General features: G+C 40.2%; 1 protein-coding gene across 40 annotated transcripts in view; it reads right to left on the bottom strand.

Annotated features, from left to right (window-relative positions):
• CHD9 (chromodomain helicase DNA binding protein 9) overlaps window positions 1-22,476 on the bottom strand; it is a 281,829-nt gene that overhangs the window by 5,814 nt on the left and 253,539 nt on the right. For 29 of the 40 annotated variants that reach the window (XM_070063507.2, XM_070063503.2, XM_070063523.2 and 26 more), the window contains 8 exons: window positions 18,911-19,816; window positions 17,877-18,040; window positions 16,334-16,606; window positions 15,441-15,609; window positions 7,673-7,812; window positions 6,582-6,803; window positions 4,737-4,865; window positions 315-419 (listed from right to left, as the gene is read on the bottom strand). In XM_070063507.2, the coding sequence (XP_069919608.1) occupies window positions 315-419; window positions 4,737-4,865; window positions 6,582-6,803; window positions 7,673-7,812; window positions 15,441-15,609; window positions 16,334-16,606; window positions 17,877-18,040; window positions 18,911-19,816 (2,108 nt within the window). The remainder of the gene's footprint in view (window positions 1-314; window positions 420-4,736; window positions 4,866-6,581; window positions 6,804-7,672; window positions 7,813-15,440; window positions 15,610-16,333; window positions 16,607-17,876; window positions 18,041-18,910; window positions 19,817-22,476) is intronic. The other 11 variants (XM_070063513.2, XM_070063512.2, XM_089320030.1 and 8 more) reach the window with 3 other exon arrangements.

The raw sequence follows: 22,476 nt of genomic DNA, 5'->3' as shown, positions 1-22,476 counted from the left end.
GTTTTCCAATATATAGATGGTTTGCCAATTTATTTCCAATTTTTTTTACTACAATGCCATGATGAATATTCTTATATATATATATTTCTTTGCTGACATATAGAGGTTAAAGTGAAAACAAATCAGTACTTATTGGTTGTGCATTCTATCTCAACATGCATATGACAAATCTGGAAATGTGTTTTGTAAAATAAAATTCTGAACTACAAAATACTATCACATGTTCAGAAAATAGTTTATGAATTCTTAAAATTTAATGAAATGGTATCTAATTTTTAAAGTGATAAATGAGTTATGATTTGTAAAATACTCACAGATTGCTTAACAACTTCTCCCCATTCAGGAGCTACTCCATATTCTGAATTTTCTTTCAGGAATCTACATAAATCTTTTAAAGGAGGAGCAAATGCACCTCCAACCTGTAATAAAAAACAGATTATTAAATCTTTAAAACACAATTCAATCTGAAATTGTTGCTTTTATTCTGTACTATAAAGACATTATTTCTTTAAAATACTATTTTTGAACCACCTGTAACAATTTTTATGATTACATTAAAAAAGGGCTACCAAGGGGCCGGCGCTGTGGCATAGTAGGTTAATCCTCCACCTGTGGCGCCAGCATCGCATATTAGTGCCAGCGATTCCTGGCTGCTCCTCTTCTGATCCAGCTCTCTGCTAGGGCCTGGGAAAGAAGTTGAAGATGGCCCAAGTGGCTTGGGCCCCTGCACTCGTGTGGGGGACCCGGAGGAGGCTTCTGGCTCCTGGCTTCCGACTGGCCTAGCTCTGCTCATTGCAGTCACTTGGGGAGTGAACCAGGACACTGAAGACCTTTCTCTCTCTCCCTCTGTCTGTAACTCTACCTTTCAAATAAATAAATAAAAATCATAAAAAGGGGGGGGCAAACAAAATACATTGATCTGCTACATAAATATATGACACTAACTTCTGAAGTTTCATGTAGAATAATTAAATAAGGATAACAGCTCTTCCCTCCTAGGGTTAAAGATAAAATGAGGCAATTCAAACATCTTAACATAATGTCTAGCTTATAATAAGTTGTTATTACAATAATATGCAAAGTAGTGTGATAAAGACTTTTTTTATTACAACATCTTTTTGAGACATCATTACGTCTATTTTTTAAATGAAGAAACTAATTTTTAGAGAAGGTATATAATTTGTCTAAAGTCAGCTAATAAATGTTAGGGTCATAATTCAAATCCAGGTCTCAAAAACTCATAATCTAATCTATTACATAGATTTACTCTCTAAAAGTAGAAAAAAATACATATCTGTTATATGGCTAAAGTGCTATAACTCACCAATCATATGTAAATTTGAAAAAATAAAAAAAACACTCAATATAATAATTAGTATGATATTGAGATATATTTTGAAATTCAAGTTAAGGATATTATATTTAGGGGTGGGAGGATGTTAAAGATTATATTTGTACAAATGATTTGAAATCACCAATTTAAAGTTCCTTTGGAGTTTAAGAATTTTTTTTATTTTTATTTTTTTAATGACAGGTAGAGTTATAGACAGTGAGATAGACAGAGAGAAAGGTCTTCCTTCCTTTGGTTCACTCCCTAAATGGCCGCTACGGCCGGCGCTGCGCTGATCCGAAGCCAGGAGGTACTTTTTCCTGGTCTCCCATGCGGGTGCAGGGGCCCAAGCACTTGGGCCATCTTCCACTGCCTTCCCGGGCCACAGCAGAGAGCTGGACTGGAAGAGGAGCAACCGGGACTAGACCCCACCGCCCATATGGGATGCTGGCACCACACATGGAGGTTTAACCAAGTGAGCTACGGCGCCGGCCCAAGGATATTTCTTTTTTCTTTTTTTTTTTTTGGACAGGAAAAAGTAGACAGTGAGAGAGACAGACAGAAAGGTCTTCCTTTGCTGTTGGCTCACCCGCCAATGGCCGCTGCAGCCAGTGCACTGCGGCCAGCACACGGCGCTGATCCGAAGCCAGGAGCCAGGTGCTTCTCCTGGTCTCCCATGGGGTGCAGGACCCAAGGACTTGGGCCATCCTCCACTGCAGTCCTGGGCCACAGCAGAGAGCTGGACTGGAAGAGGAGCAACCAGGACAGAATCTGGCGCCCCAACCATGACTAGAACCCAGGGTGCCGGCACCGCAGGCGGAGGATTAACCTATTGAGCTGTGGTGCCAGCCCCAAGGATATTTCTTAAGTAATTCCTTTTGCCATATCCCTTTGAATGAATATGTACTATATTTTAATAGGATACAGCTATTTAATATGTATATTTCCTATATAATACATAATAATATGATATATATCATTATCATTATATTATCATATGATATATATAATAGGAAATATACATATATACATATATATAATATATATTTCCTACTATATATTATATATAAATATATAAAAATAAGTATATTTCCTATTAGTATTCTCAAGTATCTTTTTTTTCAAAGATTTATTTATTTGAAAGAGTTACATAGAGAGAGGTGAGGCAGAGAGAGCGAGAGAGAGAGAGAGGTCTTCCATCCACTGGTTCTCTCCCCAACTGGCCTCAACAGCAGGAGCTGCGCCAGAAGCTTCTTTCGGGTCTCCCACGTGATGCAGGGGCCCAAGGACTTGGGCCATCTTCTACTGCTTTTCTAGGCAGAGGACTGGATAGGAAGTGGAACAGCTGGGACACAAACCAGAGCCTGTATGGGATGCTGGCACTGCAGGCAGCAGCTTTACTCGCTATGCCACAGTGCTGCCCCCGCCCCCCCAGTATTTCTTATACTTTTATTTTCCTTTTTGTTGAGCTTCATTAAACTTCAATTTAGACTGGAGGCTCTCTTGGGGGTTTATAAGGGATTTAGTAGGTAGATTTTTTTCACTTAGTGACTTACCATTCCTTAAGTCTGCCCTAGAGACTGAAGATATTAAAGAACTCTACAAACTAAGGGAAATGAACAGGTTCCTCTGAGGTTACAACAATTAAAAATAAACTACAAGCTGGCGCCGCGGCTCAACAGGCTAATCCTCCACCTAGCGGCGCCGGCACTCCGGCTTCTAGTCCCGGTCGGTGCGCCGGATTCTGTCCCGGTTGCCCCTCTTCCAGGCCAGCTCTCTGCTGTGGCCAGGGAGTGCAGTGGAGGATGGCCCAAGTGCTTGGGCCCTGCACCCCATGGGAGACCAGGATAAGTACCTGGCTCCTGCCATCGGATCAGCACGGTGCGCTGGCCACAGCACGCTGGCCGCACTGGCCACTGGAGGGTGAACCAACGGCAAAAGGAAGACCTTTCTGTCTGTCTCTCTCTCTCATTGTCCACTCTGCCTGTCAAAAAATAAATAAATAAACTACAGAATGTTTAATATAAATCTAACAAGGAAAAAAATTAAAAACTTTCCCATTTCCTTAAAATTGGTTGAGGCAAATTCATTCATAATATTTGATAAGGTGAATTTGTGGCATAAGAGGAAATCTATGCAAGCACAAAATTGAGTAAAATGCTACTAAAATTCACTTTGTTTTTTTCTCTAAGACATTTGTGCTAAGACTTTAAAACAGTAACAAAATCTGAGTAACCTGTTCTTTTTCACAAAATTGGAGCAATTTAGTATTAATTTTAGCATGTTGATATATATAATAATTATTTCAAAAACAATTTTATTCCAAGCTAATATTTCTTATGAGAAATTCAAATGTTTATATGTATTTTTATCATAGCAATGAGAGTATTTAACAGAGAACAAAACAGAACCAGGACATTAACATGACTTATGGGAAATATTTTAGTTTGTGAATCAAAGAACTCAAAGACAAATTTACTGTTCTTACTCCCGGGCCATGCTTTCTTTCTTATTTATTTATTTGTTTATTCACCAAAATGAAAAACAGTGTGTCAGACCTACACATTTACATAGGGCATCACAGGACTTCCATCATTTACTTTGTGGGGTAAAAACAGACATCTACTAATTCAAACATAAAACAATTTGAGTAGACAATCACTGAACCATATCAAGTTGAAAAATAAGCTTTAGAAAAACCCCAACTTTTATCACTCATCAATCAATAAAATAAGAAGTGCAGAGGTACCATTAATTTAGAAGGTACCTGCAAAACATTTCTTTTTATCAGAAAATTATGTAATATGAAGAGTTTAAAAGAACAAGACACTACAAGGCCATCTGGTGAAAGATTACTCCTGAATATATAGCAGATTTACAGAAGTATGAAGTAGTATCCCCTTAGATAAGAGTTTCTCAGCCTTAAAACTATAGACATTTCGGACTGGTATTCTGAGGGCTTGTTTTGTGTACTATAGGTGATTTACCAGCATCTCTGTCTTCTATCCATTACATATGAGTGGTATTCCGCCCTTCCACCGCTCCCCCACCCCAGTGAGAGTCATGGTTACCAATAGTATCTCCAGACACTGCCAAATGTTCCCTGGGGTTGCACAAAAATCACCTCCTCAAGAAAATCAAGGCCTTAGATGTAGTGCCTCCTGCAGCGTACAATCATATGCAATGGCACTGCTAAGGCAATATGTTAAGTGATTTGATCATTTAGCCAATGATATGGTATTTGAAATCAGGATGCATAAAATCATAGTCCTTGCCTTTCCCCACGAATCTGGCAGGGTCAACTTATTTCTTCCTCTATTAGAAAATACTGAATAATGAAACAGTGTTTTAGAGATTTCTTACATATTGAATCAATATGAAATATTAAAAACAAATATACAAATACCTTTCTGGCATTTCTTCTGTTAATCAGCTGAACACGTTCTTCTCCGGTGAGACTATTAACATCTAATTTATTAGGGTTTCTGCAACGATGCCTTTTTTGTTTGGGCCTTCCCTCATGAAGCTGATTTCTCTAAAATATATAGACAAAAAAATACCTTTAAAATCTTTTTAGCCTATACAAAACTCTTCAAAATATTAAAAGGAAACTGATCTAAGTAATTAAATATACGTATGTATGTATGAATGAATGTATGTATGTATGAATCAAATGTATATTATTTGAGCAAGATACATAGACAGTGCTCTCATCTACTGGTTCTCTCCTAAATGTCCATAATAGCAGGGGGAGGCCAAAGCCAGGAGCTAGGAACTCAATCTAGGTCTCCCACAGAGTGACAGAGACTCAACTAGTTGCCCCATCACCTGCTGTGTCCTACAGTGCACATTAGCAGGAAGCTGTAATCAGGAGCAGATCTGGAAACTGAACCCAGGTTCTCTAATATGGGACACGGGCATTTTAAAAAATTTTATTTATTTGAAAGGCAGCATTAGAGAAAGAGAAAGAGTGAGAGAGAGAGAGAGAGAAATACAAAGAAAGAGAGACAAAGAGAGAGAGATCTCTTCCACCCACTGGTTCACTCTCCAAGTGGCTTCAATGACCAGGGCTAAGCCAGGCTCAAGTCAGGAGCCAGGAGCTTCTTCCAGGTCTCCCACATGGGTGGCAGGGGCCACATGTTCATGTCCCAGCTGCTCCAATTTTGATCCAGCTCAATGCTAGTGGCCTGCGAAAGCAGCAGAAGATGGCCCAAGTGCTTGGGCACCTGCTGCCCACAAGGGAGACTCAAATGAAGTTCTTGGCTTTAGCCTGGCCCAGCCCTGGCCGCTGTTGCAGCCATCTGGGGAGTGAACCAGCAGATGAAACATCTCTTTCTCTCTGCCTATCTTTTTGTAACTGAGTTTCAAATAAATAATTCTTTAAAAAAGAAAAACTTTTGGCATTTCAATTTTTTACTTATAAACAGTTATAACATTGCCATCCTAAATAAATTTGTTGTGTATATTAAATGATAATGCATAAGTGCTAAATACTCCCAAAATGGTAGACCCACAGTTAACCTTAATAAATATTTACTACTAGTAAATTTTTTACTAGTAAAAAATACTTTACTAATAAAATATTTATTATTTTAAAACAAATCGCTTGAGAGAAAGAATTGGAAGTTTTATATTTTTACAACCTTCATTGGTTTCAATATGGTAATCTAATATTCAAAGTGATTTTTATTATTAAATACTTGTTGACTATAGAATAAAAAATGGAAAATGACGGCCGGCGCCGCAGCTCACTAGGCTCATCCTCCGCCTTGCGGCGCCGGCACACCGTGTTCTAGTCCCGGTTGGGGCGCCGGATTCTGTCCCGGTTGCCCCTCTTCCAGGCCAGCTCTCTGCTGTGGCCAGGGAGTGCAGTGGAGGATGGCCCAAGTGCTTGGGCCCTGCACCCCATGGGAGACCAGGATAAGTACCTGGCTCCTGCCATTGGATTAGCGCGGTGTGCCGTCCGAAGCGCGCCGGCTGCGGCAGCCATTGGAGGGTGAACCAACAGCAAAGAAAGACCTTTCTGTCTGTCTCTCTCTCTCATTGTCCACTCTGCCTGTCAAAAAATAATAAAAAACAAAACAAAACATGGAAAATGGCAAATGTATTGTATCATGGAAAAGATGGTGATTATTATTTTCTACCAATTTTCCTGACTCTTTGAAGTGGGGGTAAGAATTTATGCTTTATCATTATAGATTTGCTAAATAGCAGAAATAAAATATGCCAAGGTTTGCAAGGTTCCACTTACAGGAATAAATGCTCCTAAATCTTCCACATAACCTGGATGCTCCTTAAGCCATCTTTCCAAATCTTTTCTCTTCGGTGCATCATCTCCTGCAAGTCTTGTCCCGTCTTTAAGATTAATAACTGGAACTGGACTTTCTGTATCAGGAATTCCTTGAGGTTGAGTATAGGACAGTGCTGGATTTATCCCTGTGGAAATCTGTGAAGTGGTTAAGCCCAAAGGAACCTATAGAAAACATCAAATGAAACTGTTATTGCTGTGCTTCATTATTCTAAACAGTATACTTCCAATTTCCTTATTATCCTAAAAAATTCACAAAATAGCAACATGTAGTGTGTTTTGTTTTGTTTTTTTTTTTTTTTTTTGACAGGCAGAGTGGACAGTGAGAGAGAGAGACAGAGAGAAAGGTCTTCCTTTTGCCGTTGGTTCACCCTCCAATGGCCGCCGCCGGCGTGCTACGGCTGGCGCACTGCGCTGATCCAATGGCAGGAGCCAGGTGCTTCTGGTCTCCCATGGGGTGCAGGGCCCAAGCACTTGGGCCATCCTCCACTGCACTCCCTGGCCAGAGCAGAGAGCTGGACTGGAAGAGGGGCAACCAGGACAGAATCTGGCGCCCTGACTGGACTAGAACCTAGTGTGCTGGCGCTGCTAGGTGGAAGATTAGCCTAGTGAGCCACAGTGCCGGCCAAAACAGCAACATGTATGTTTACTAGGACTGAATTTTAGATTCAAGAATCAGTAGTTTCTGGTTTTTTTATTTTTTTTATTTTACAGGTAGAGTTATAGACAGTGAGAGAGAAAGGTCTTCCTTCCGTTGGTTCACTCCCCAAATGGCCGCTACGGCTGGCGCTGCACTGATCTGAAGCCAGGAGCCAGGTGCTTCTTCCTGGTCTCCCATGCGGGTGCAGGACCCAAGTACCTGGGCCATCCTCCACTGCCCTCCCAGGCCACAGCAGAGAGCTGACTGGAAGAGGAGCAACCAGGACAGAACCTGGTGCCATTATGGGATGCCGACGCTTCAGGTGGAGGATTAACCAAGTGAGCCACGGTGCCGGCCCCAAGAATCAGTAGTTTTTAAGCACTGCTTTACTTACATGATTAGGTGGTTTATTTCTGTTAAAAAAGAGGATGTCAACACCTTCTACATTCTTCCTTCTTCCCCTCCTTTTTTTGACTATAGGCTGGTTGTCTAATATCACTCCATTGGCACCAACAGTTGACTGAATGGAAGTACCTAATCAAATTAAAAATGCAAAATAGTGATATAAATCTAGATCTTAAACAAGTTGACAGCGATAACTTTCCTAAATATATGGAAATGTTAGCTCGTTTATCTTACATCAAGCAATTCTTAAACTAAAAGTATCATCCCTATTTCTCATTTAAAAACTTGGAGAACTGTAATCCAGGCCTCTTTCAAATTTTGACTTTTCTTCCCCATCCCCTTCCTGAATCTCCTCCATCCTCTTACTCATACACCTTTTCCTCCTTGACCTGAAAGGGGAAGAAGCAAGCCCTTCTCAAGGCAAACCAAGACAAACTTTCCCCCTTTCGCTGAACCCAGTAACTCCTACATTTCCTTAAAAAAAATTAAGATTTATTTATTTATTTATTTGAAAGTCACATCAATCTTCCATCTACTGGTTCACTCCCAAAATGGCTGCTATGGTCAGGGCTGAGCCAGACGGAAGCCAGGAGTCAGGAGCTTTTTCTAGGTCTCCCATGTGGGTACAAGGGCTGAAGCACTTGGGCCATCTTCTGCCTCCTTCCCAAGTGCATTAGCAGGGAGCTGGATCAGAAGTGGAGCAGCTAAGTCTCGAACCAGCACCCATATGGGATGCCAGGGTCGTGCATGACAGCTTTACCCACTATGCCACAGTGCTAGCACCAAAATAATTTTTGTGTCTCTATATTTTTGTGCCAAAACACCTTTTATTAAATTTACATTAGAACCTTCTTACTAACTTAAAAATATAATTTAACACAAATAAACAGAAACTTCTTTTGGCTTTTTTGTAATTCCCAAAACTTTTCAAAGACTGGTGTCTACCGTACTCCTTTTCCTGTATGACCAACTCTTCTCAGTTTCCTATTCCTGCACCAATCCACTTAAGATATTTTCTTCAAGGTCATCAGTAAGTATCATTATTAGTTGTCAAATTAAAACTAACCTTCCTTATTTCAGCATGCATTAAATAAATATGTTTGTAAGATGTATGAATGAAATTTTTTCCAATAAACATTTATTAAGTAGCCAAGTACTAAATACAACATTGTTCCTTTCCTCAAAATATATAATTTTGGATTATTAAAAGAAAATATTGAGGATGAGGCATTTAAAATAGCTTACATGTTTGTAGTATGAAATGCCTTTTCAATCACTGAGCAAGTCCTATGTATTCTTGAATAAGGTATTATTATTAAGCTGGATGTATTTCCTTACAAAAGCCACTTACCTTCTTCCAATCTGTTTCAGAAAGATACTTTAATACATATGGTAAGGAATAATTAACTACAACAACTAATTCGTATAATACATTTTAGTTTATAAATAACAGGGTAACTTTCCTAAAGTGTCACTTGAAAAAATTTATTCATTTATTTATCTGACAGGCAGAGATAAAGAATTCCTGTCAGCTAATTCACTCCTCAAATGACTATAATACCTAGGGCTGGGCTAGGCAGATGCTAGGAATTCCCCAGGTCTCCCATGGGGGTTTCAGGAAACCAATTACTTGAGCAATTAGCCCTGCTTCAAAGTCTACATTAGCAGGAATGGAATCAAGAGCCAGGGCTGGGTACTCATGCACAACCACGTGAGATCACAGGTGTCCCAACCAGCATCTTAACTGCTAGGCCAACTGCTAACCCCTGATGTTTCACTTAGAAGTACCATTCTGCTCCATTTCTCCTGCAGCCAGGAAGTCCACTGTTGAGCACAATACCATGGCTTCCAATACTTTGATAAAATCTTAAATGCGTCTCCTGCCCAAGCATCTGCAATTTCACACTGTTGTTCTCTTGGGGTATGCCTCTTTCTTTCCTTCCTTCCTTCCTTCCTTCCTTCCTTCCTTCCTTCCTTCCTTCCTTCCTTCCTTCCTTCCTTTATTTATTTTTTTTTGACAGGCAGAGTGGACAGTGAGAGAGACAGAGAGAAAGGTCTTCCTTTACCATTGGTTCACCCTCCAATGGCTGCTGAGGCTAGTGCACCGCGCTGATCTGAAGCCAGGAGCCAGGTTTTTCTCCTGGTCTCCCATGCGGGTGCAGGGCCCAAGCACTTGGGCCATCCTCCACTGCACTCTCAGGCCACAGCAGAGAGCTGGACTGGAAGAGGGGCCACTGGGACAGAATCCGGTGCCCCGACCGGGACTAGAACCCAGTGTGCTGGCTCCGCAAGGTGGAGGATTAGCCTATTGAGCCGCGGCGCCAGCAAGGGGGTATGCCTCTTTATAAGTTTACCATGACTGAACATAAGAAAGAAGGCATATGCAAATTTCTATGGAAATTATGATTCCATTAAAGATTCTGAGAATAGTGCTAAGAGATTTTGAAATATAAAGAATTTCTTTTGGAGGAGTGGGCATTTGACACAGCAGGTGAGATAGTTCTAGGATGCCTACATTCTAAGAGTGCCTATGTTTGAGTCATGGTAGTGCTTCTGATTCTAGCTTCCTGCAAAAGTGCATGCTGTGAGACGGCAGGTGATGGCTCAAGTAGTTGGGTCCCTGCCACCATGTGGGAGATCTGGATTCAGTTCTGGGCTTCTGGTTGCAGCCTGAACACATTCTGGCTGGTGCAGGTACTTGGGGAGTTACCAGTAGATGGAAGATCTCTCTCTCTTTCAAATAAATGAAAAAAATTTTTAAAAGAGCTTATAAGATTTTCAAGAATGTCTTTGCATTCTGTTCTGCCGAAATCTGTCACTAACCTGTGTTCCGGAACTACGAAAGATGAATATGTGGGCTAAGGAATAGTTTCTCTTGATAAAAGAAAAATCAACAAATACTGTGGATAGTAAATTAAAAAGTACTATTCCTTTTCATAACTTTAGAAACCTTCCTATTCTGATATGGATGACCTTTCCTGCATCAACCTTTTACTATATGATGCCCAAAACTCAACCCCTGCTCTAGAGTTCAGATTTTGATGCTTTCCATTACTTAGATTCACCATTCTGAAGTAAATTCTGAACTTTCACACATTTCTGTCTCTCCAGTAAGAATTTACACTAGCTAGATCAGTGTCATCATGAAATCAGAGTATTTCCTTGGCATGTAGCCTCTGGTTCATGCTATCATTTGCCCCTCTTTCACCTCTCCCACCAACCTCATTTCCTAGAAGGACTGCTATCTAATCTTAGTCTCTTGTTCAAAATCACAACAGCTAATACATGACAGAATTCAACCTTAGCTGCTTGGCTCTGCCATCTTTTATCCACTATTCTAGGTAATTTCTGGAATGGATAGTTTTTTTTAAAAAATATTTATTGTATTAGAAAAGCAGAGTTACACAGAGAGAAATGGGTAGACACACACACACACAGAGAAAGAGAGAGAGGGAGAGAGAGAGAGAGATCTTCCATCTGTTGGTTCACGCCCCAAATGGTTGCAGTGGCTGGGGTGGGGCCTGTCCAAAGCCAGAAACTAGAAGCCTTTTCTGGTTCTCCCACGTAGATGCTGGGGCCCAAGCACTCGGGTTATCTTCGGCTGCTTTCATAGGCATCTTAGCAGGGAGCCAGATTGGAAGTGGAGCAGCCAGGCTTCGAATTAGCACTCATGGGATGTTGGCACTGCAGGTGGTGGCTTTAACCACTACATCATAGTGCAGGCCCCAGTTTTTTGTTTTTCATTTTCCTGACATTTATTTATTTAAAAGAGTTACAGAGAGAGAGGGAGAAACAAAGAAAGGGAGATCTTTCATCGGCTAATTCACTCCCCAGATGGCTGCAACAGCCAGGGCTGAGCCAGGCTGAAGAAAGGAGTCAGGAGCTTCATCTAAGTCTCCCACCTGGGTGGCAGGAGCCCAAACATTTGGGCCGGCTTCCACTGCTTTGCCCAGGCCATTAGCAGGAGGCTAGATAAGAAATGGAGCAGCCAGGAAACAAACCAGGGCTCATATGGGATGCCAGCATCATAGGTGGCAGATTTACCTGCTATGCCAAAACACTGGCCCTGGAATCTTTAGTTTTGTTCTCTTGTTATAATTTATTATATATTGCTTTCCTTTATTAACTTATATTACATCTCATTTTGCTCAAGGCTCTTGATAAAATTCAGGGAGTAATCACACAAGAACAAAAAAGGCACAGCCTTTGGAAAGTGAAGAATTTTTTTTTTTTATTTGACAGAGTTAGACAGTAAGAGAGAGAGAGAGAGAGAGACAGAGAAAGGTCTTCCTTCCATTTGTTCACCCTGCAAATGGCCGCTATAGCCGGAGCTACGCCGATCCGAAGCCAGGAGCCAGGTGCTTCCTCCAGGTCTTCCATGTGGGTGCAGGGGCCCAAGCACTTGGGCCATCCTGCACTGCCTTCCCAGGCCTCAGCAGAGAGCTGGACTGGAAGAGGAGCAACTGGGACTAGACCCCAGCACCCACATGGGATGCCAGCGCCGCAGGCGGAGGATTAACCAAGTGAGCCATAGCGCCGGCCCCGAAAAGCGAAGAATTAACAGCATCTATTAAGCTTCTAGTTCTAAAATTTGTCAGTACCTAATTTTAACATCTGTTTAAATGTGTGCCAACTTATTTACTAGTCAGTTTATGTACACTGTTTTATTTAATTCACCCAACAAGGTCCCTTCTCTTTTTCCCATCCCTCGTTTCACAAACAGGAAAAAGTTCTAAAATGTTAAGAGATTTCCCGAAAGCCACGTAAGACAGATCCGTATTTCACATTTGCAGTTATTAATACAAATGATATAATCCTTAGGTAGTAACTCAATATAGTGTTAATAATATTTGAGACTTGATTTTGTATAGCTGCAAAATTAGTGTCACAATTGCTACTGACACTATTAAATAAACAGCATCACTTAACAAAGAAGGTGAAAGCTGTACATCTTCAACTACAATAGCAATTAAATGTTCAGATGATATAAATATCAATCCCATTCACTTATTCATTCAAGAAGAAGGGAGATGGAGGGAGAATGAGAGAGAAAAAGAGTGAGAGTGAGTCAACAATACAAAAGTTGCACTTTCTAAATTCACATTTATTAAATAAAAAAAATAACTACATAACAAACAAAAAAAAAGAACTTAATACTTTACCCTTTTAGTATTTTTTATGTTCTACTTAAAAGTATTGGTTGAACTCTGTAATTAATACACAATTACTCTTAGGTGTTTAATTAATGCTATAACTAGTACTCAAATAGTATTTTACACTTTGTGTTTCTGTGTGGGTGCAAACTGTTGAAATCTTTACTTAATATATGCTAAATTGATCTTCTGTATATAAAGATAATTGAAAATGAATCTTGATGTGAATGGAAGGGGAGAGGGAGTAGGAGAGGGGAGTGTTGTGGCTGGGAGGGAAGTTATGGGGTAGGGGAAGCTATTGTAATCCATAAGCTGTACTTTGGAAATTTATGTTCATTAAATAAAAAAAAAAAAAAAAGTGAGAGTGAGTGAGCACATGCACTCCCACTCTTATTCACTGTTTAATTTTCCTACATGAATGGGAGAGGGGTGGGCTGAAGTCAAGAACTCAGGCTAGGTCTCACATACGGTTGCAGGAACCTAATTACTTTAAGCCATCACCACTGTCTCCCAGGGTCTGCACTGACAAGAAACTAAGTCAGGAAATGTTCCTATTTTCTTGTGAAAAAAAGAGCCCCTTAGTACAAAACAGTCATTATTAGACATAACGTGCAGGATTTATACTTCTGTACTACAAGGATGGCTGGTTCTGGTTCATATTTGAAATGCAATTCATATATTTCTGAAAGTCTAATAATTGGAAATTACACTGAATAATGAATTTACAAAGGACCAAATTGATGCTGATCAATTTATAATTAAAAAGTAGTAAAGCAGCATATAGAAATGGTAATCAATTCAAGATAACACTGATAATAAGCATTATTTTTCCAAATAGCAGGAATTTCACATACTATGCACATGCATGATGAGATTTTTTAAATAAACACTGGCATTCCGGATGGGTGCTGGTTCATGTCATGGCTGCTCCACTTCTGATCCAGCTCCCTACTAACGTGTCTGGGAAAAGCAGCAGAAGGTGGTCCAAGTACTCAGGCTCCTACACCCATGTAGGGTTGAAGCTCTTGGCTCCCAGCTTCAGCCTAGCCCAGCCCTGGCTGATTGCGGTCACTTGGGGGAGTGAACCAGCAGATTAAAGTTCTGTCTTTCCTTCTAACTTTCAAATAAAATAAATAAATCTTTAAAAAAATAACTCGTAGCATTTTTGGGGATTGATGTGTTATGGTCCACACAATGAGTCAGTTGATCTTTAGTATCATTCTCAATTCTTGACAACACACGGACAGACACAGACAACTAGGGCAAGATGAAAATGATGTCAAATTTATTCCTCAATGGCTGCAGAGCACATAGTACATTCAAATTGTCAAAAGCTAATTCAGAGTGGCATGTACCAGGCACAATTTACTTTCTTCTAAGGAAGAGTTTTCTGATAATGACAGTTGCCAAACAATAAAAAGGGTTGTATACGGTAGAAAAATCTTGTTCCTGAAGTGTTCCATGAGGATGAAAGATTGGTCTTTCAGGGATTAGACAATAATTCTTGTAACCTATAGACTTAAGACTAAGTTTTTCTAAACTTTCTCTTTTTTTTTTTTGACAGGCAGGCAGAGTGGACAGTGAGAGAGAGACAAAGAGAAAGGTCTTCCTTTTCTGTTGGTTCACCCTCCAATGGCCGCTGCAGCTGGCGTGCTGCGGCCAGTGCACCGCGCTGATCCAATGGCAGGAGCCAGGTGCTTCTCCTGGTCTCCCATGCGGGTGCAGGGCCCAAACACTTGGGCCACAGCAGAGAGCTGGACTGGAAGAGGAGCAACCAGGACAGAATCCGGTGCCCCGACCGGGACTAGAACCCAGGCCGGCACCGCAGGCGGAAGATTAGCCTAGTGAGCTGCAGCACTGGCCATTTTTTTTAAGATTTATTTATTTATTTGAAAGTCAGAGTTGCAGAGAAAGAGGGAAAGACAGAGATCTCCTATTAGCTGGTTTACTTCCCAGATGGCTTTAAGGGTCTGGGCTGGGCCAGGCTGAAGCCAGGAGTCAGGAGCTTCACCTTGGTCTCCCACATGGGTGGCAGGGGACCAAAAACTTGGGACATCTGCTGCTTCTTTTCCTAGGCCCATTAGCAGGGAGCTGGATTGGAAGTGGAGCAGCCAGGACATAAACCAGAACCGATATGGAATGCTGGCATCATAGGTAGCAACTTTACCTGCTAAACTACACTAGCCCCCTAAAATTTCTCATTTTAACTACTACTAATTACCATTATTTTGTGAATTATGTGATTGTTTTAAAATTCATTCTATACTTTCATAGTGAAATGTTGTCTGTTTTAAAATGTGTACTATACTTTCACAGAAAAATGTTGTCTGAATTGTTAACTGTATAAATTTGATGAAACAATTTTCAAGCCCCAAAGCTACATTGCCCTCTATGTTTTAAAAATGTCATATTCAATAATCCAATAACTATTAAGATTTAAAATTACATTAATAACTTAACAGACATGAGAGGTCCCCAACATTATAAGAAAAATGAATTTTTTATATCACTTCTTAACCTTGGGGTTAAGATCAAGTGAAGAAATTTTTATTGCAATGGCCTATGAATATTTCATACCCAGACAACAATTATTTGCATATTTACCTGATACTGGCACCGACTTTGGGAAATTGACAAGGCTGGTCTCTGATGCACTTTGAAGCTCCCGAAGTCGAGTGAGGTATTGTTGCTGCCCCAGGGCACCATCTTCACTCTCAAACGGTCTTTTCTGAGCAAGTCCTTGCTTCTGAAATGTCAATTTCAAACCACCTTCCTGTTAAACAAACACTATTATTAGGATGATAACGGATAAACAATGCTACTGTAAGATACTAAGATAAATTTTTTACTTAGGAAAAAAACCTTGAAACACTGATGATGTTCTCTCATTTCACTGATAAATCAAGTGAATAAAACTGTTGAGTCAGTTACTAAATCAATATTGAATTTTCTATTCTAAATAAGTAAAATCTAAGTACCATACACACTTTTTTTGAGCAAAACAAAGTTTTTCATGTGACCAGTACATTGTGATGTTTTCAGCTTTAGACATTTGTCTCAGTGTACGTTATTCATTTGACATTTTAGAGGACAATACCCATCTTTTAGACACTGAGTCTCAAATAGAGCTTCTAGTATATTAAAAAAAAAAGGTTACTGATAACAATGCATGCTAAATGTTTAAAAGATAAAGTGTACTGACATACCATTTAGATATTATATAAGAGAACCAGAACAGAAATTGTCATACTGTTTTAAGAAAGCATCTTGATCAGCAGAACTATTTTCAGAAATATAGGGAGAGAAACACATGTAATGACGATCCCTCTAGTAGAATATTCAAGTTTAATAACCTGGATATCAAAAAGAAAACAATCCAAATACCAGGAAACAAGTATGTGAAGGAAGGAAGAGTAAGAGCAGGCAGCCATTTGCAGGAAAAGCATGCTGCACACCGCAATCGCAATCAGGCCCTAGGGCAATAAAAATACACATACGTCTTTGATTTTCACTGTAAACTCCTTTTCTCGTACATGCTTCTTCACCTTTGACATCTGTGTTGACTGATCATGTTCTTCTTTCACACTGGCACCTGGGGGAGTGGGTACACTGGGCTCGCTATATTCTGTAGCTGCTCCAGGGCTGTCCAGCAGTTTTGTAGTATAAAATGAAGCCACCGTGTTAGCATCATAAGTTCTTCTAGCTGAAGGCCACTTCCCTTTCAGAACTGTTTGACAAATACTGTCCAACCGGTTGATCATCACACGATCCTAGAAAAGCATGCAACATCAAAATATAACTTTAATAGTTAGGCCAGACCCTTGGAGATCAAACAGCTTAAAAGCTTTATTGTATTTAACTCATCAGAGTTAACACACAAGAGATGTATATGTGTTCTGTGTAAATATTCTCACATAAATATTACAATTCTCTAATAATTATACAAATTCCCTTTGGTGAAGCTGAAAAATACTATACCATAAAGGCAGTTTTCTATTGTTTTTGAAGAAATGTTTATTTGGTGGGGAGGGAAGGGAAAAGCGAGAGTGAGCGAGCACTTGCATCTTCTGGTTCACTCTGGGAGTCTAGAATTCAATCCATGTCTCTCAATTGGGTGGCGGGAACCCCGTTACTTTAGTTGTCATCTGCTGAGGGAGTGTATTAGCAGGAAGCTGAAACTGGAACTAGAATCAGGACTCAAATATGGGATGTGGATGTCCAAAGTGGTAGCTTAAGTGTTAGACCATATGCCCACTGCTGTTTTTACAATTACAAAAGTAACACAGGTGCCTTATAAAGAATTTAAACAACTTAAAAGTACAAGAAATAATTTAGGGGCTAAAGTTGTGGTATAACAGGTAAAGCCACTGTTTGCAACTCCAGCATTCCATATGGGTGCTGGTTCAAGTTCACTTCTGATCTAGATCCCCGACAACAGCCTAGGAAAAGCAGTGTATGATGGTCCAACTGCTTGGGTCTCTTTCCCTCTCTCTCTGTAACTCTTTCAAAATAAATAAATAAATAAGGCTTTTAAAAAATTTAATGGAAAATGGGAATTATCTTTTAATTCCATTTTTCATAAACTTTTATAAATATCCTCATTTATAAAATAGAAAAATCCTAGGGCTGGTGCTGTGGTGTAGCAGGTAAAGCCACTGCCTACAGTGCCAGCATCCCATTTGGGTGCTAGGTTCGAGTCTGGCTGCTCTACTTCTGGTCCAATTTCTTTAACGTGCCTGAGAAAGCAGCAGAAAATGGTCCAAGTACTTGGGCCCCTGCACCCATGGGAGACCTGGATGAAGCTCCTGGCTCCTGGCTTCAGTCTGGCCCAGCCCTGACCAAATGTTGTGACCATTTGGGGAGTGAACCAGCGGATGGAAGACCTCTCTATCTCTCTGTGTCTCTCCCTCTTTCTCTGTAACTCTGCCTTTCAAATAAATCTTAAAAAAAAAATCTTAAAAAACCCAGAATATCTACCATTATAGCAATCCAGAAAAATATTAATGAACAACCCATCCGAACCAAAAATTTTTCCTTTACCTTTGGCCAGTATGAGGCTGCCAGCATGTAGCCACCTTGTAAGATGTAAGCAGACTCTGGTGTCCCATTGTTCATTTGGAAACTATCCTGGGTCTCATCCTGGGTAGTGCTCAGTGACGCAACACTTTCTTCATCATAGGCTTTGATGTGAGGGGTACCTTCTGCTAGGAACAATTATAATCACGTTTGAAAAGATGGCAAAAAATAACTTTACATGTACTTTTAAAATCTTATATAATTATTTGAAAACATCTGAAAATAAAAAAAAGTTGAAGTAAAAATGAGTTGTAAAAAAATCAAGTGGAATTAAAAAAAGAAAAATATCTATAATTTAGTAAAATACCTATTATTTTAAAATGATTCCTGATTGGTCGACTTCATTTGGATTGGTAAGACTATAAATACCTGATGGGCATACTGTAATTCTCTAAATGAAGTTAATTCTTAGAATTGGGCATGTTTCTCATGGCAACCCTATAAGTTACACAAATGGAGTTAGCTATATGAGATTCTGGCTCTTGCACATGCCTGATGACAACTCATCAGCACCTCGACTGTGGGACTGTTTGAGAACGTCTGCCGAAAAGGACCACCTAATGCTAGGCTGTTGACAGCCTGTGATTTTTATCTGTACCCTTCTGAGTAGGCAGGTATCAAACTTGGCCCATTATAATTTTGTTGGTCAGTTTAATCTGAGCCTCCTGGTGATGTTATATAATATTTTCTTTAAAGTGTTCACTAAGTTTTTCCAGGGAAAAATATAATACTAAATTCAAGGCATTCGTCACAAGGGAATAAATATATAAAAGTTTCTAAATCCTCTGTTTGGCTAATCTATTTTTGCCATGCCTTGAAGACTGATTATGGAACATATACCAGTGTTTCTAGTTTCTTTACAACAGAACCTGAGAAAATTTGTACACATAAAATTTAAGCTAACAAGTTTAAACATGCGTAAATTATATGAATAATATTCTTATCATTTTCACTTGAAAAGGTGCCCTAAAAATAGCAAAATTACTTCATGCATATACCTCGCTTTTGGACTTCCTCTTCTTCACTGTCACTTTCTTCTGATGAAGATGAAGAGGATGATGATGAGGAGGAGGAGGAGGAGGATGAAGACGATGCCGAAGAACAAGACGAGGATGAAGAAGAACTAGAGCCTGATCGAGAGTGGGAACAAGAGGAGGAGGAAGACGAGGAAGATGATGATCTGGAAGAACAGGATGATCTTTCAGAATCAGAGTCAGAATCAGAACTAGATTCTGATCCTCTTTTGTGGACTCTCTGCTTTTTAGAAGCTGGGTTTGGAGTTAGGGGCTCTGTTCTGGCTGCAACCATGCGTCTGTCTGTTTCGCCTTTTCCACCAGATTTCTGGTCTGCAGTGGCCTGTGGTAAGACACCATTCTTTGGACTTACAGGCTCAGACTTTATTAGTGTCCTGGTTTCCACAGAAGACATAGACTCTTCTTCAGAAGACTGAGGTTCTTCTTTTAGGTTTTCACTTTTAACTTTCATATCCTCTAGAATAATACCTTTAGCATCTAGGAGCCTAGGTAGAGAGGTAAGAGGAGAAGCAGAAAGTGCTACTTGATATTGCTGTAAAAGTGGGGTAGAAGTCCTTGAATGAGCCATCTTACTTTGACTGTAGTTCCTTTGAGCTGCCATAAACGAGAGTTCAGGATCACGAAGAATATGATAGTCTGTTCGGCTCACCCCATGCTTAGCAGCACCAATAAGCAAATCCCTATCATGAGGGCCACATTCCCACCAGACTGGTAAGTCTGGATTTGGATGGCAAAGCTTCAAGCGTTCAAACAATTGTGGATGCCGTAGTGCCTGTTCCCGTACTTTCCTTAGAAGTTCAATGCGATATAAAGTCCTAGAAGCACGTTCTTCAGTGATTGGTTGGATAAAAATATTTGGATCCACCAATTCTACATCGAAACAAAGGCAGAAATATTAACTCAAATATACTTCATTACAGATTTAAAACAAATAATACAACTTTTAAAATGTACCTCTACTTAGTATCATACATGGTTTGTAGAATTTGTTTTTGATATTTTTAAATCAAGAGAAGTTTAATTTTAAAAAGTACTGAAAATCACATAACATAAAACACCAGACAGCCTAAATTAGGTAAAACATAAGATTGTTTTGGAAGTATGTTAGAATAACGGGGAATTTACTTTACATCTTATAAATGAAACATTAAAAGATACACCAACCAAATGTAATTTGGCATATTTCAAACTGTACAAGGTAACGAACAGCTCAGCAAAGAACTCATAGGGGCACCACAGGCTTTCTTACATTTTGAGGGAAACAAAGGTACATCTATCAAGCACTGCACAAACTACTCATGAAATAATTCAGTTTCAACATTAGGAGAGGCAAAGTGGGACATATATGGAAACTCTCTATACTTTTCTGGCAACTTTTCTATAAGCCTAACCGAGTTCAAAACAGAAAAGTAAGACTGTGCAAAAATCAATATGAAGGGAAAACAAGGTGGAAGCGTCCAGTCTACTTCCAAGATTTCAAAGCTATACAGTATCCAACAGTTGACATATATCCCTTTAGTAATTGTGGTTATTCGGGAAAAAAATAAAAGTATTACTTTTTTATTTTCATGCACTAAACTAGACTGTTAAGACATAAATATGTAAGTTGTTTGATTTATTTATTAAACAGAATTGCTAGGTATTTCTTTTGGCTACAGGTGCTATAAAAATTAATGAGACATTGAGGGCACTGTGAACTGAAGTCTGGGAAACTCTAAGTAAAACTTCACTCACATTCTTTTTTTTTTTTTAATAAGATTTATTTATTTATTTGAAAGAGTTACACACAGGGAGAGGGAGAGGGAGAGGGAGAGGGAGAGGGAGAGGGAGAGAGAGAGAAAATCTCCCATCTACTGGTTCACTCCCCAGATGGTTGCAACGGCTGCAGTCGAACCGATCTGAAGCCTGGAGCCAGGAGCTTCTTTTGGGTCTCCCATGTGGGTGCAGGGGCCCAAGCACTTGGGGGGCCATCTTCTACTGCTTTCCCAGGCCACAGCAGAGAGCTGGATCAGAAGTGGAGCAGAAGGGACTTGAACCAGCACCCATATGGGATGCCAGCAGTGTAGGCGGCGGCTTTATCCACTATACCACAGCACTGGCCTCTCACTCATATTCTTTTTTTTTTGACAGGCAGAGTGGACAGTGAGAGAGAGAGACAGAGAGAAAGGGCTTCCTTTGCCGTTGGTTCACCCTCCAATGGCCGCTGCGGCCGGCGCACCGCGCTGATCCGATGGCAGGAGCCAGGAGCCAGGTGCTTTTCCTGGTCTCCCATGGGGTGCAGGGCCCAAGCACCTGGGCCATCCTCCATTGCACTCCCTGGCCACAGCAGAGGGCTGGCCTGGAAGAGGGGCAACCGGGACAGAATCCGGCGCCCCAACCGGGACTAGAACCCGGTGTGCTGGTGCCGCTAGGCGGAGGATTAGTCTAGTGAGCCGCGGCGCCAGCCTCTCACTCATATTCTTATTAAGAAAGTCATACACTTTCAATGATGATTAAGTAATTAACTTTTTTTCTTCTAAAACTAGAATCAGAACAATAAATTTATTCACATCAATCTATTGCTGATGAGAATTAAGAAGATAAAAGAAATGAAGATCTGTTGGCAACCATAAGTAATAAAAGACAATATTTTACTTTGTCTGGTTGTCAATCAAGTGAATTAACTGTAGTTAATAGACTGGTAACAAATCTGTTAGGAAATAAAACCAGTGAAGAAATCAATGTGAAATTTAAGAAACTTACATTTTTACAGTGAAATAATAAGAGGCCACTGGGCTTAACTGTTAGAAATCACATTCAACAAAAAACAGAGTCTGCTTATAACATAGTATTACTGGGGCCGTTGTTGTGGCCTAGTGAGTCAAGCTGCTATCTGTAGAACCAGCATCCCATATGGGTAGCAGTCTGAGTCCTGGCTGCTCCACTTCCCATCTGGCTCCCTGCTAATGCACCTGGAAAAGCAGTGAAAGATGGTCCAAGTGCTGAGGCCCCTGCACCCATATGGGAAACCTGGAAGCTCCTGGCTCCTGACTCCAACTTGGCCCAGTCCTGGCTATTGCATAAATTTGGGAAGTGGACCAGTGGATGGAAGATCTCTCTGACTCTCCCTCTCCTTCTATACCTCTGCCTTACCAAATAAATAAATCTTAAAAACAAACAAACAAACAAACAAAAAAACAACAACAAAAAAAAACCATAGTATTACTGGAAGGAACTGCTGACATGATAACCCATTTGAACCTTCAAGACAATGGAATTCATCTCAGAACAGTTCCCGAGCTAAGCATTAGCACCTTGACTAGTTAACCTTTTTGAAGACAGTCCTGGATGGAGATCTTTCCTGCCAACATTCTTTAAAATATCTTATTGGTATGGGCAGGTGTTGTGGTATAATGGGTATTTGCCATCTGTGATGCCGGTTTGAGTTCTGTCTGTTCCACTTCCAATCCAGCTCCCTGCTAACGACCTGGAAAGGCAGTGGAAGATGGCCCAAGAGCTTGGGCCTCTGTACCCACATGGGAAACCTGGAA

This window comes from Oryctolagus cuniculus, chromosome 18, assembly GCF_051225735.1.
Source record: "Oryctolagus cuniculus isolate XC-2025 breed Fujian yellow rabbit chromosome 18, ASM5122573v1, whole genome shotgun sequence".
NCBI lineage: Eukaryota > Metazoa > Chordata > Mammalia > Lagomorpha > Leporidae > Oryctolagus > Oryctolagus cuniculus.
This window is presented reverse-complemented; position numbering and strand designations above follow the sequence as displayed.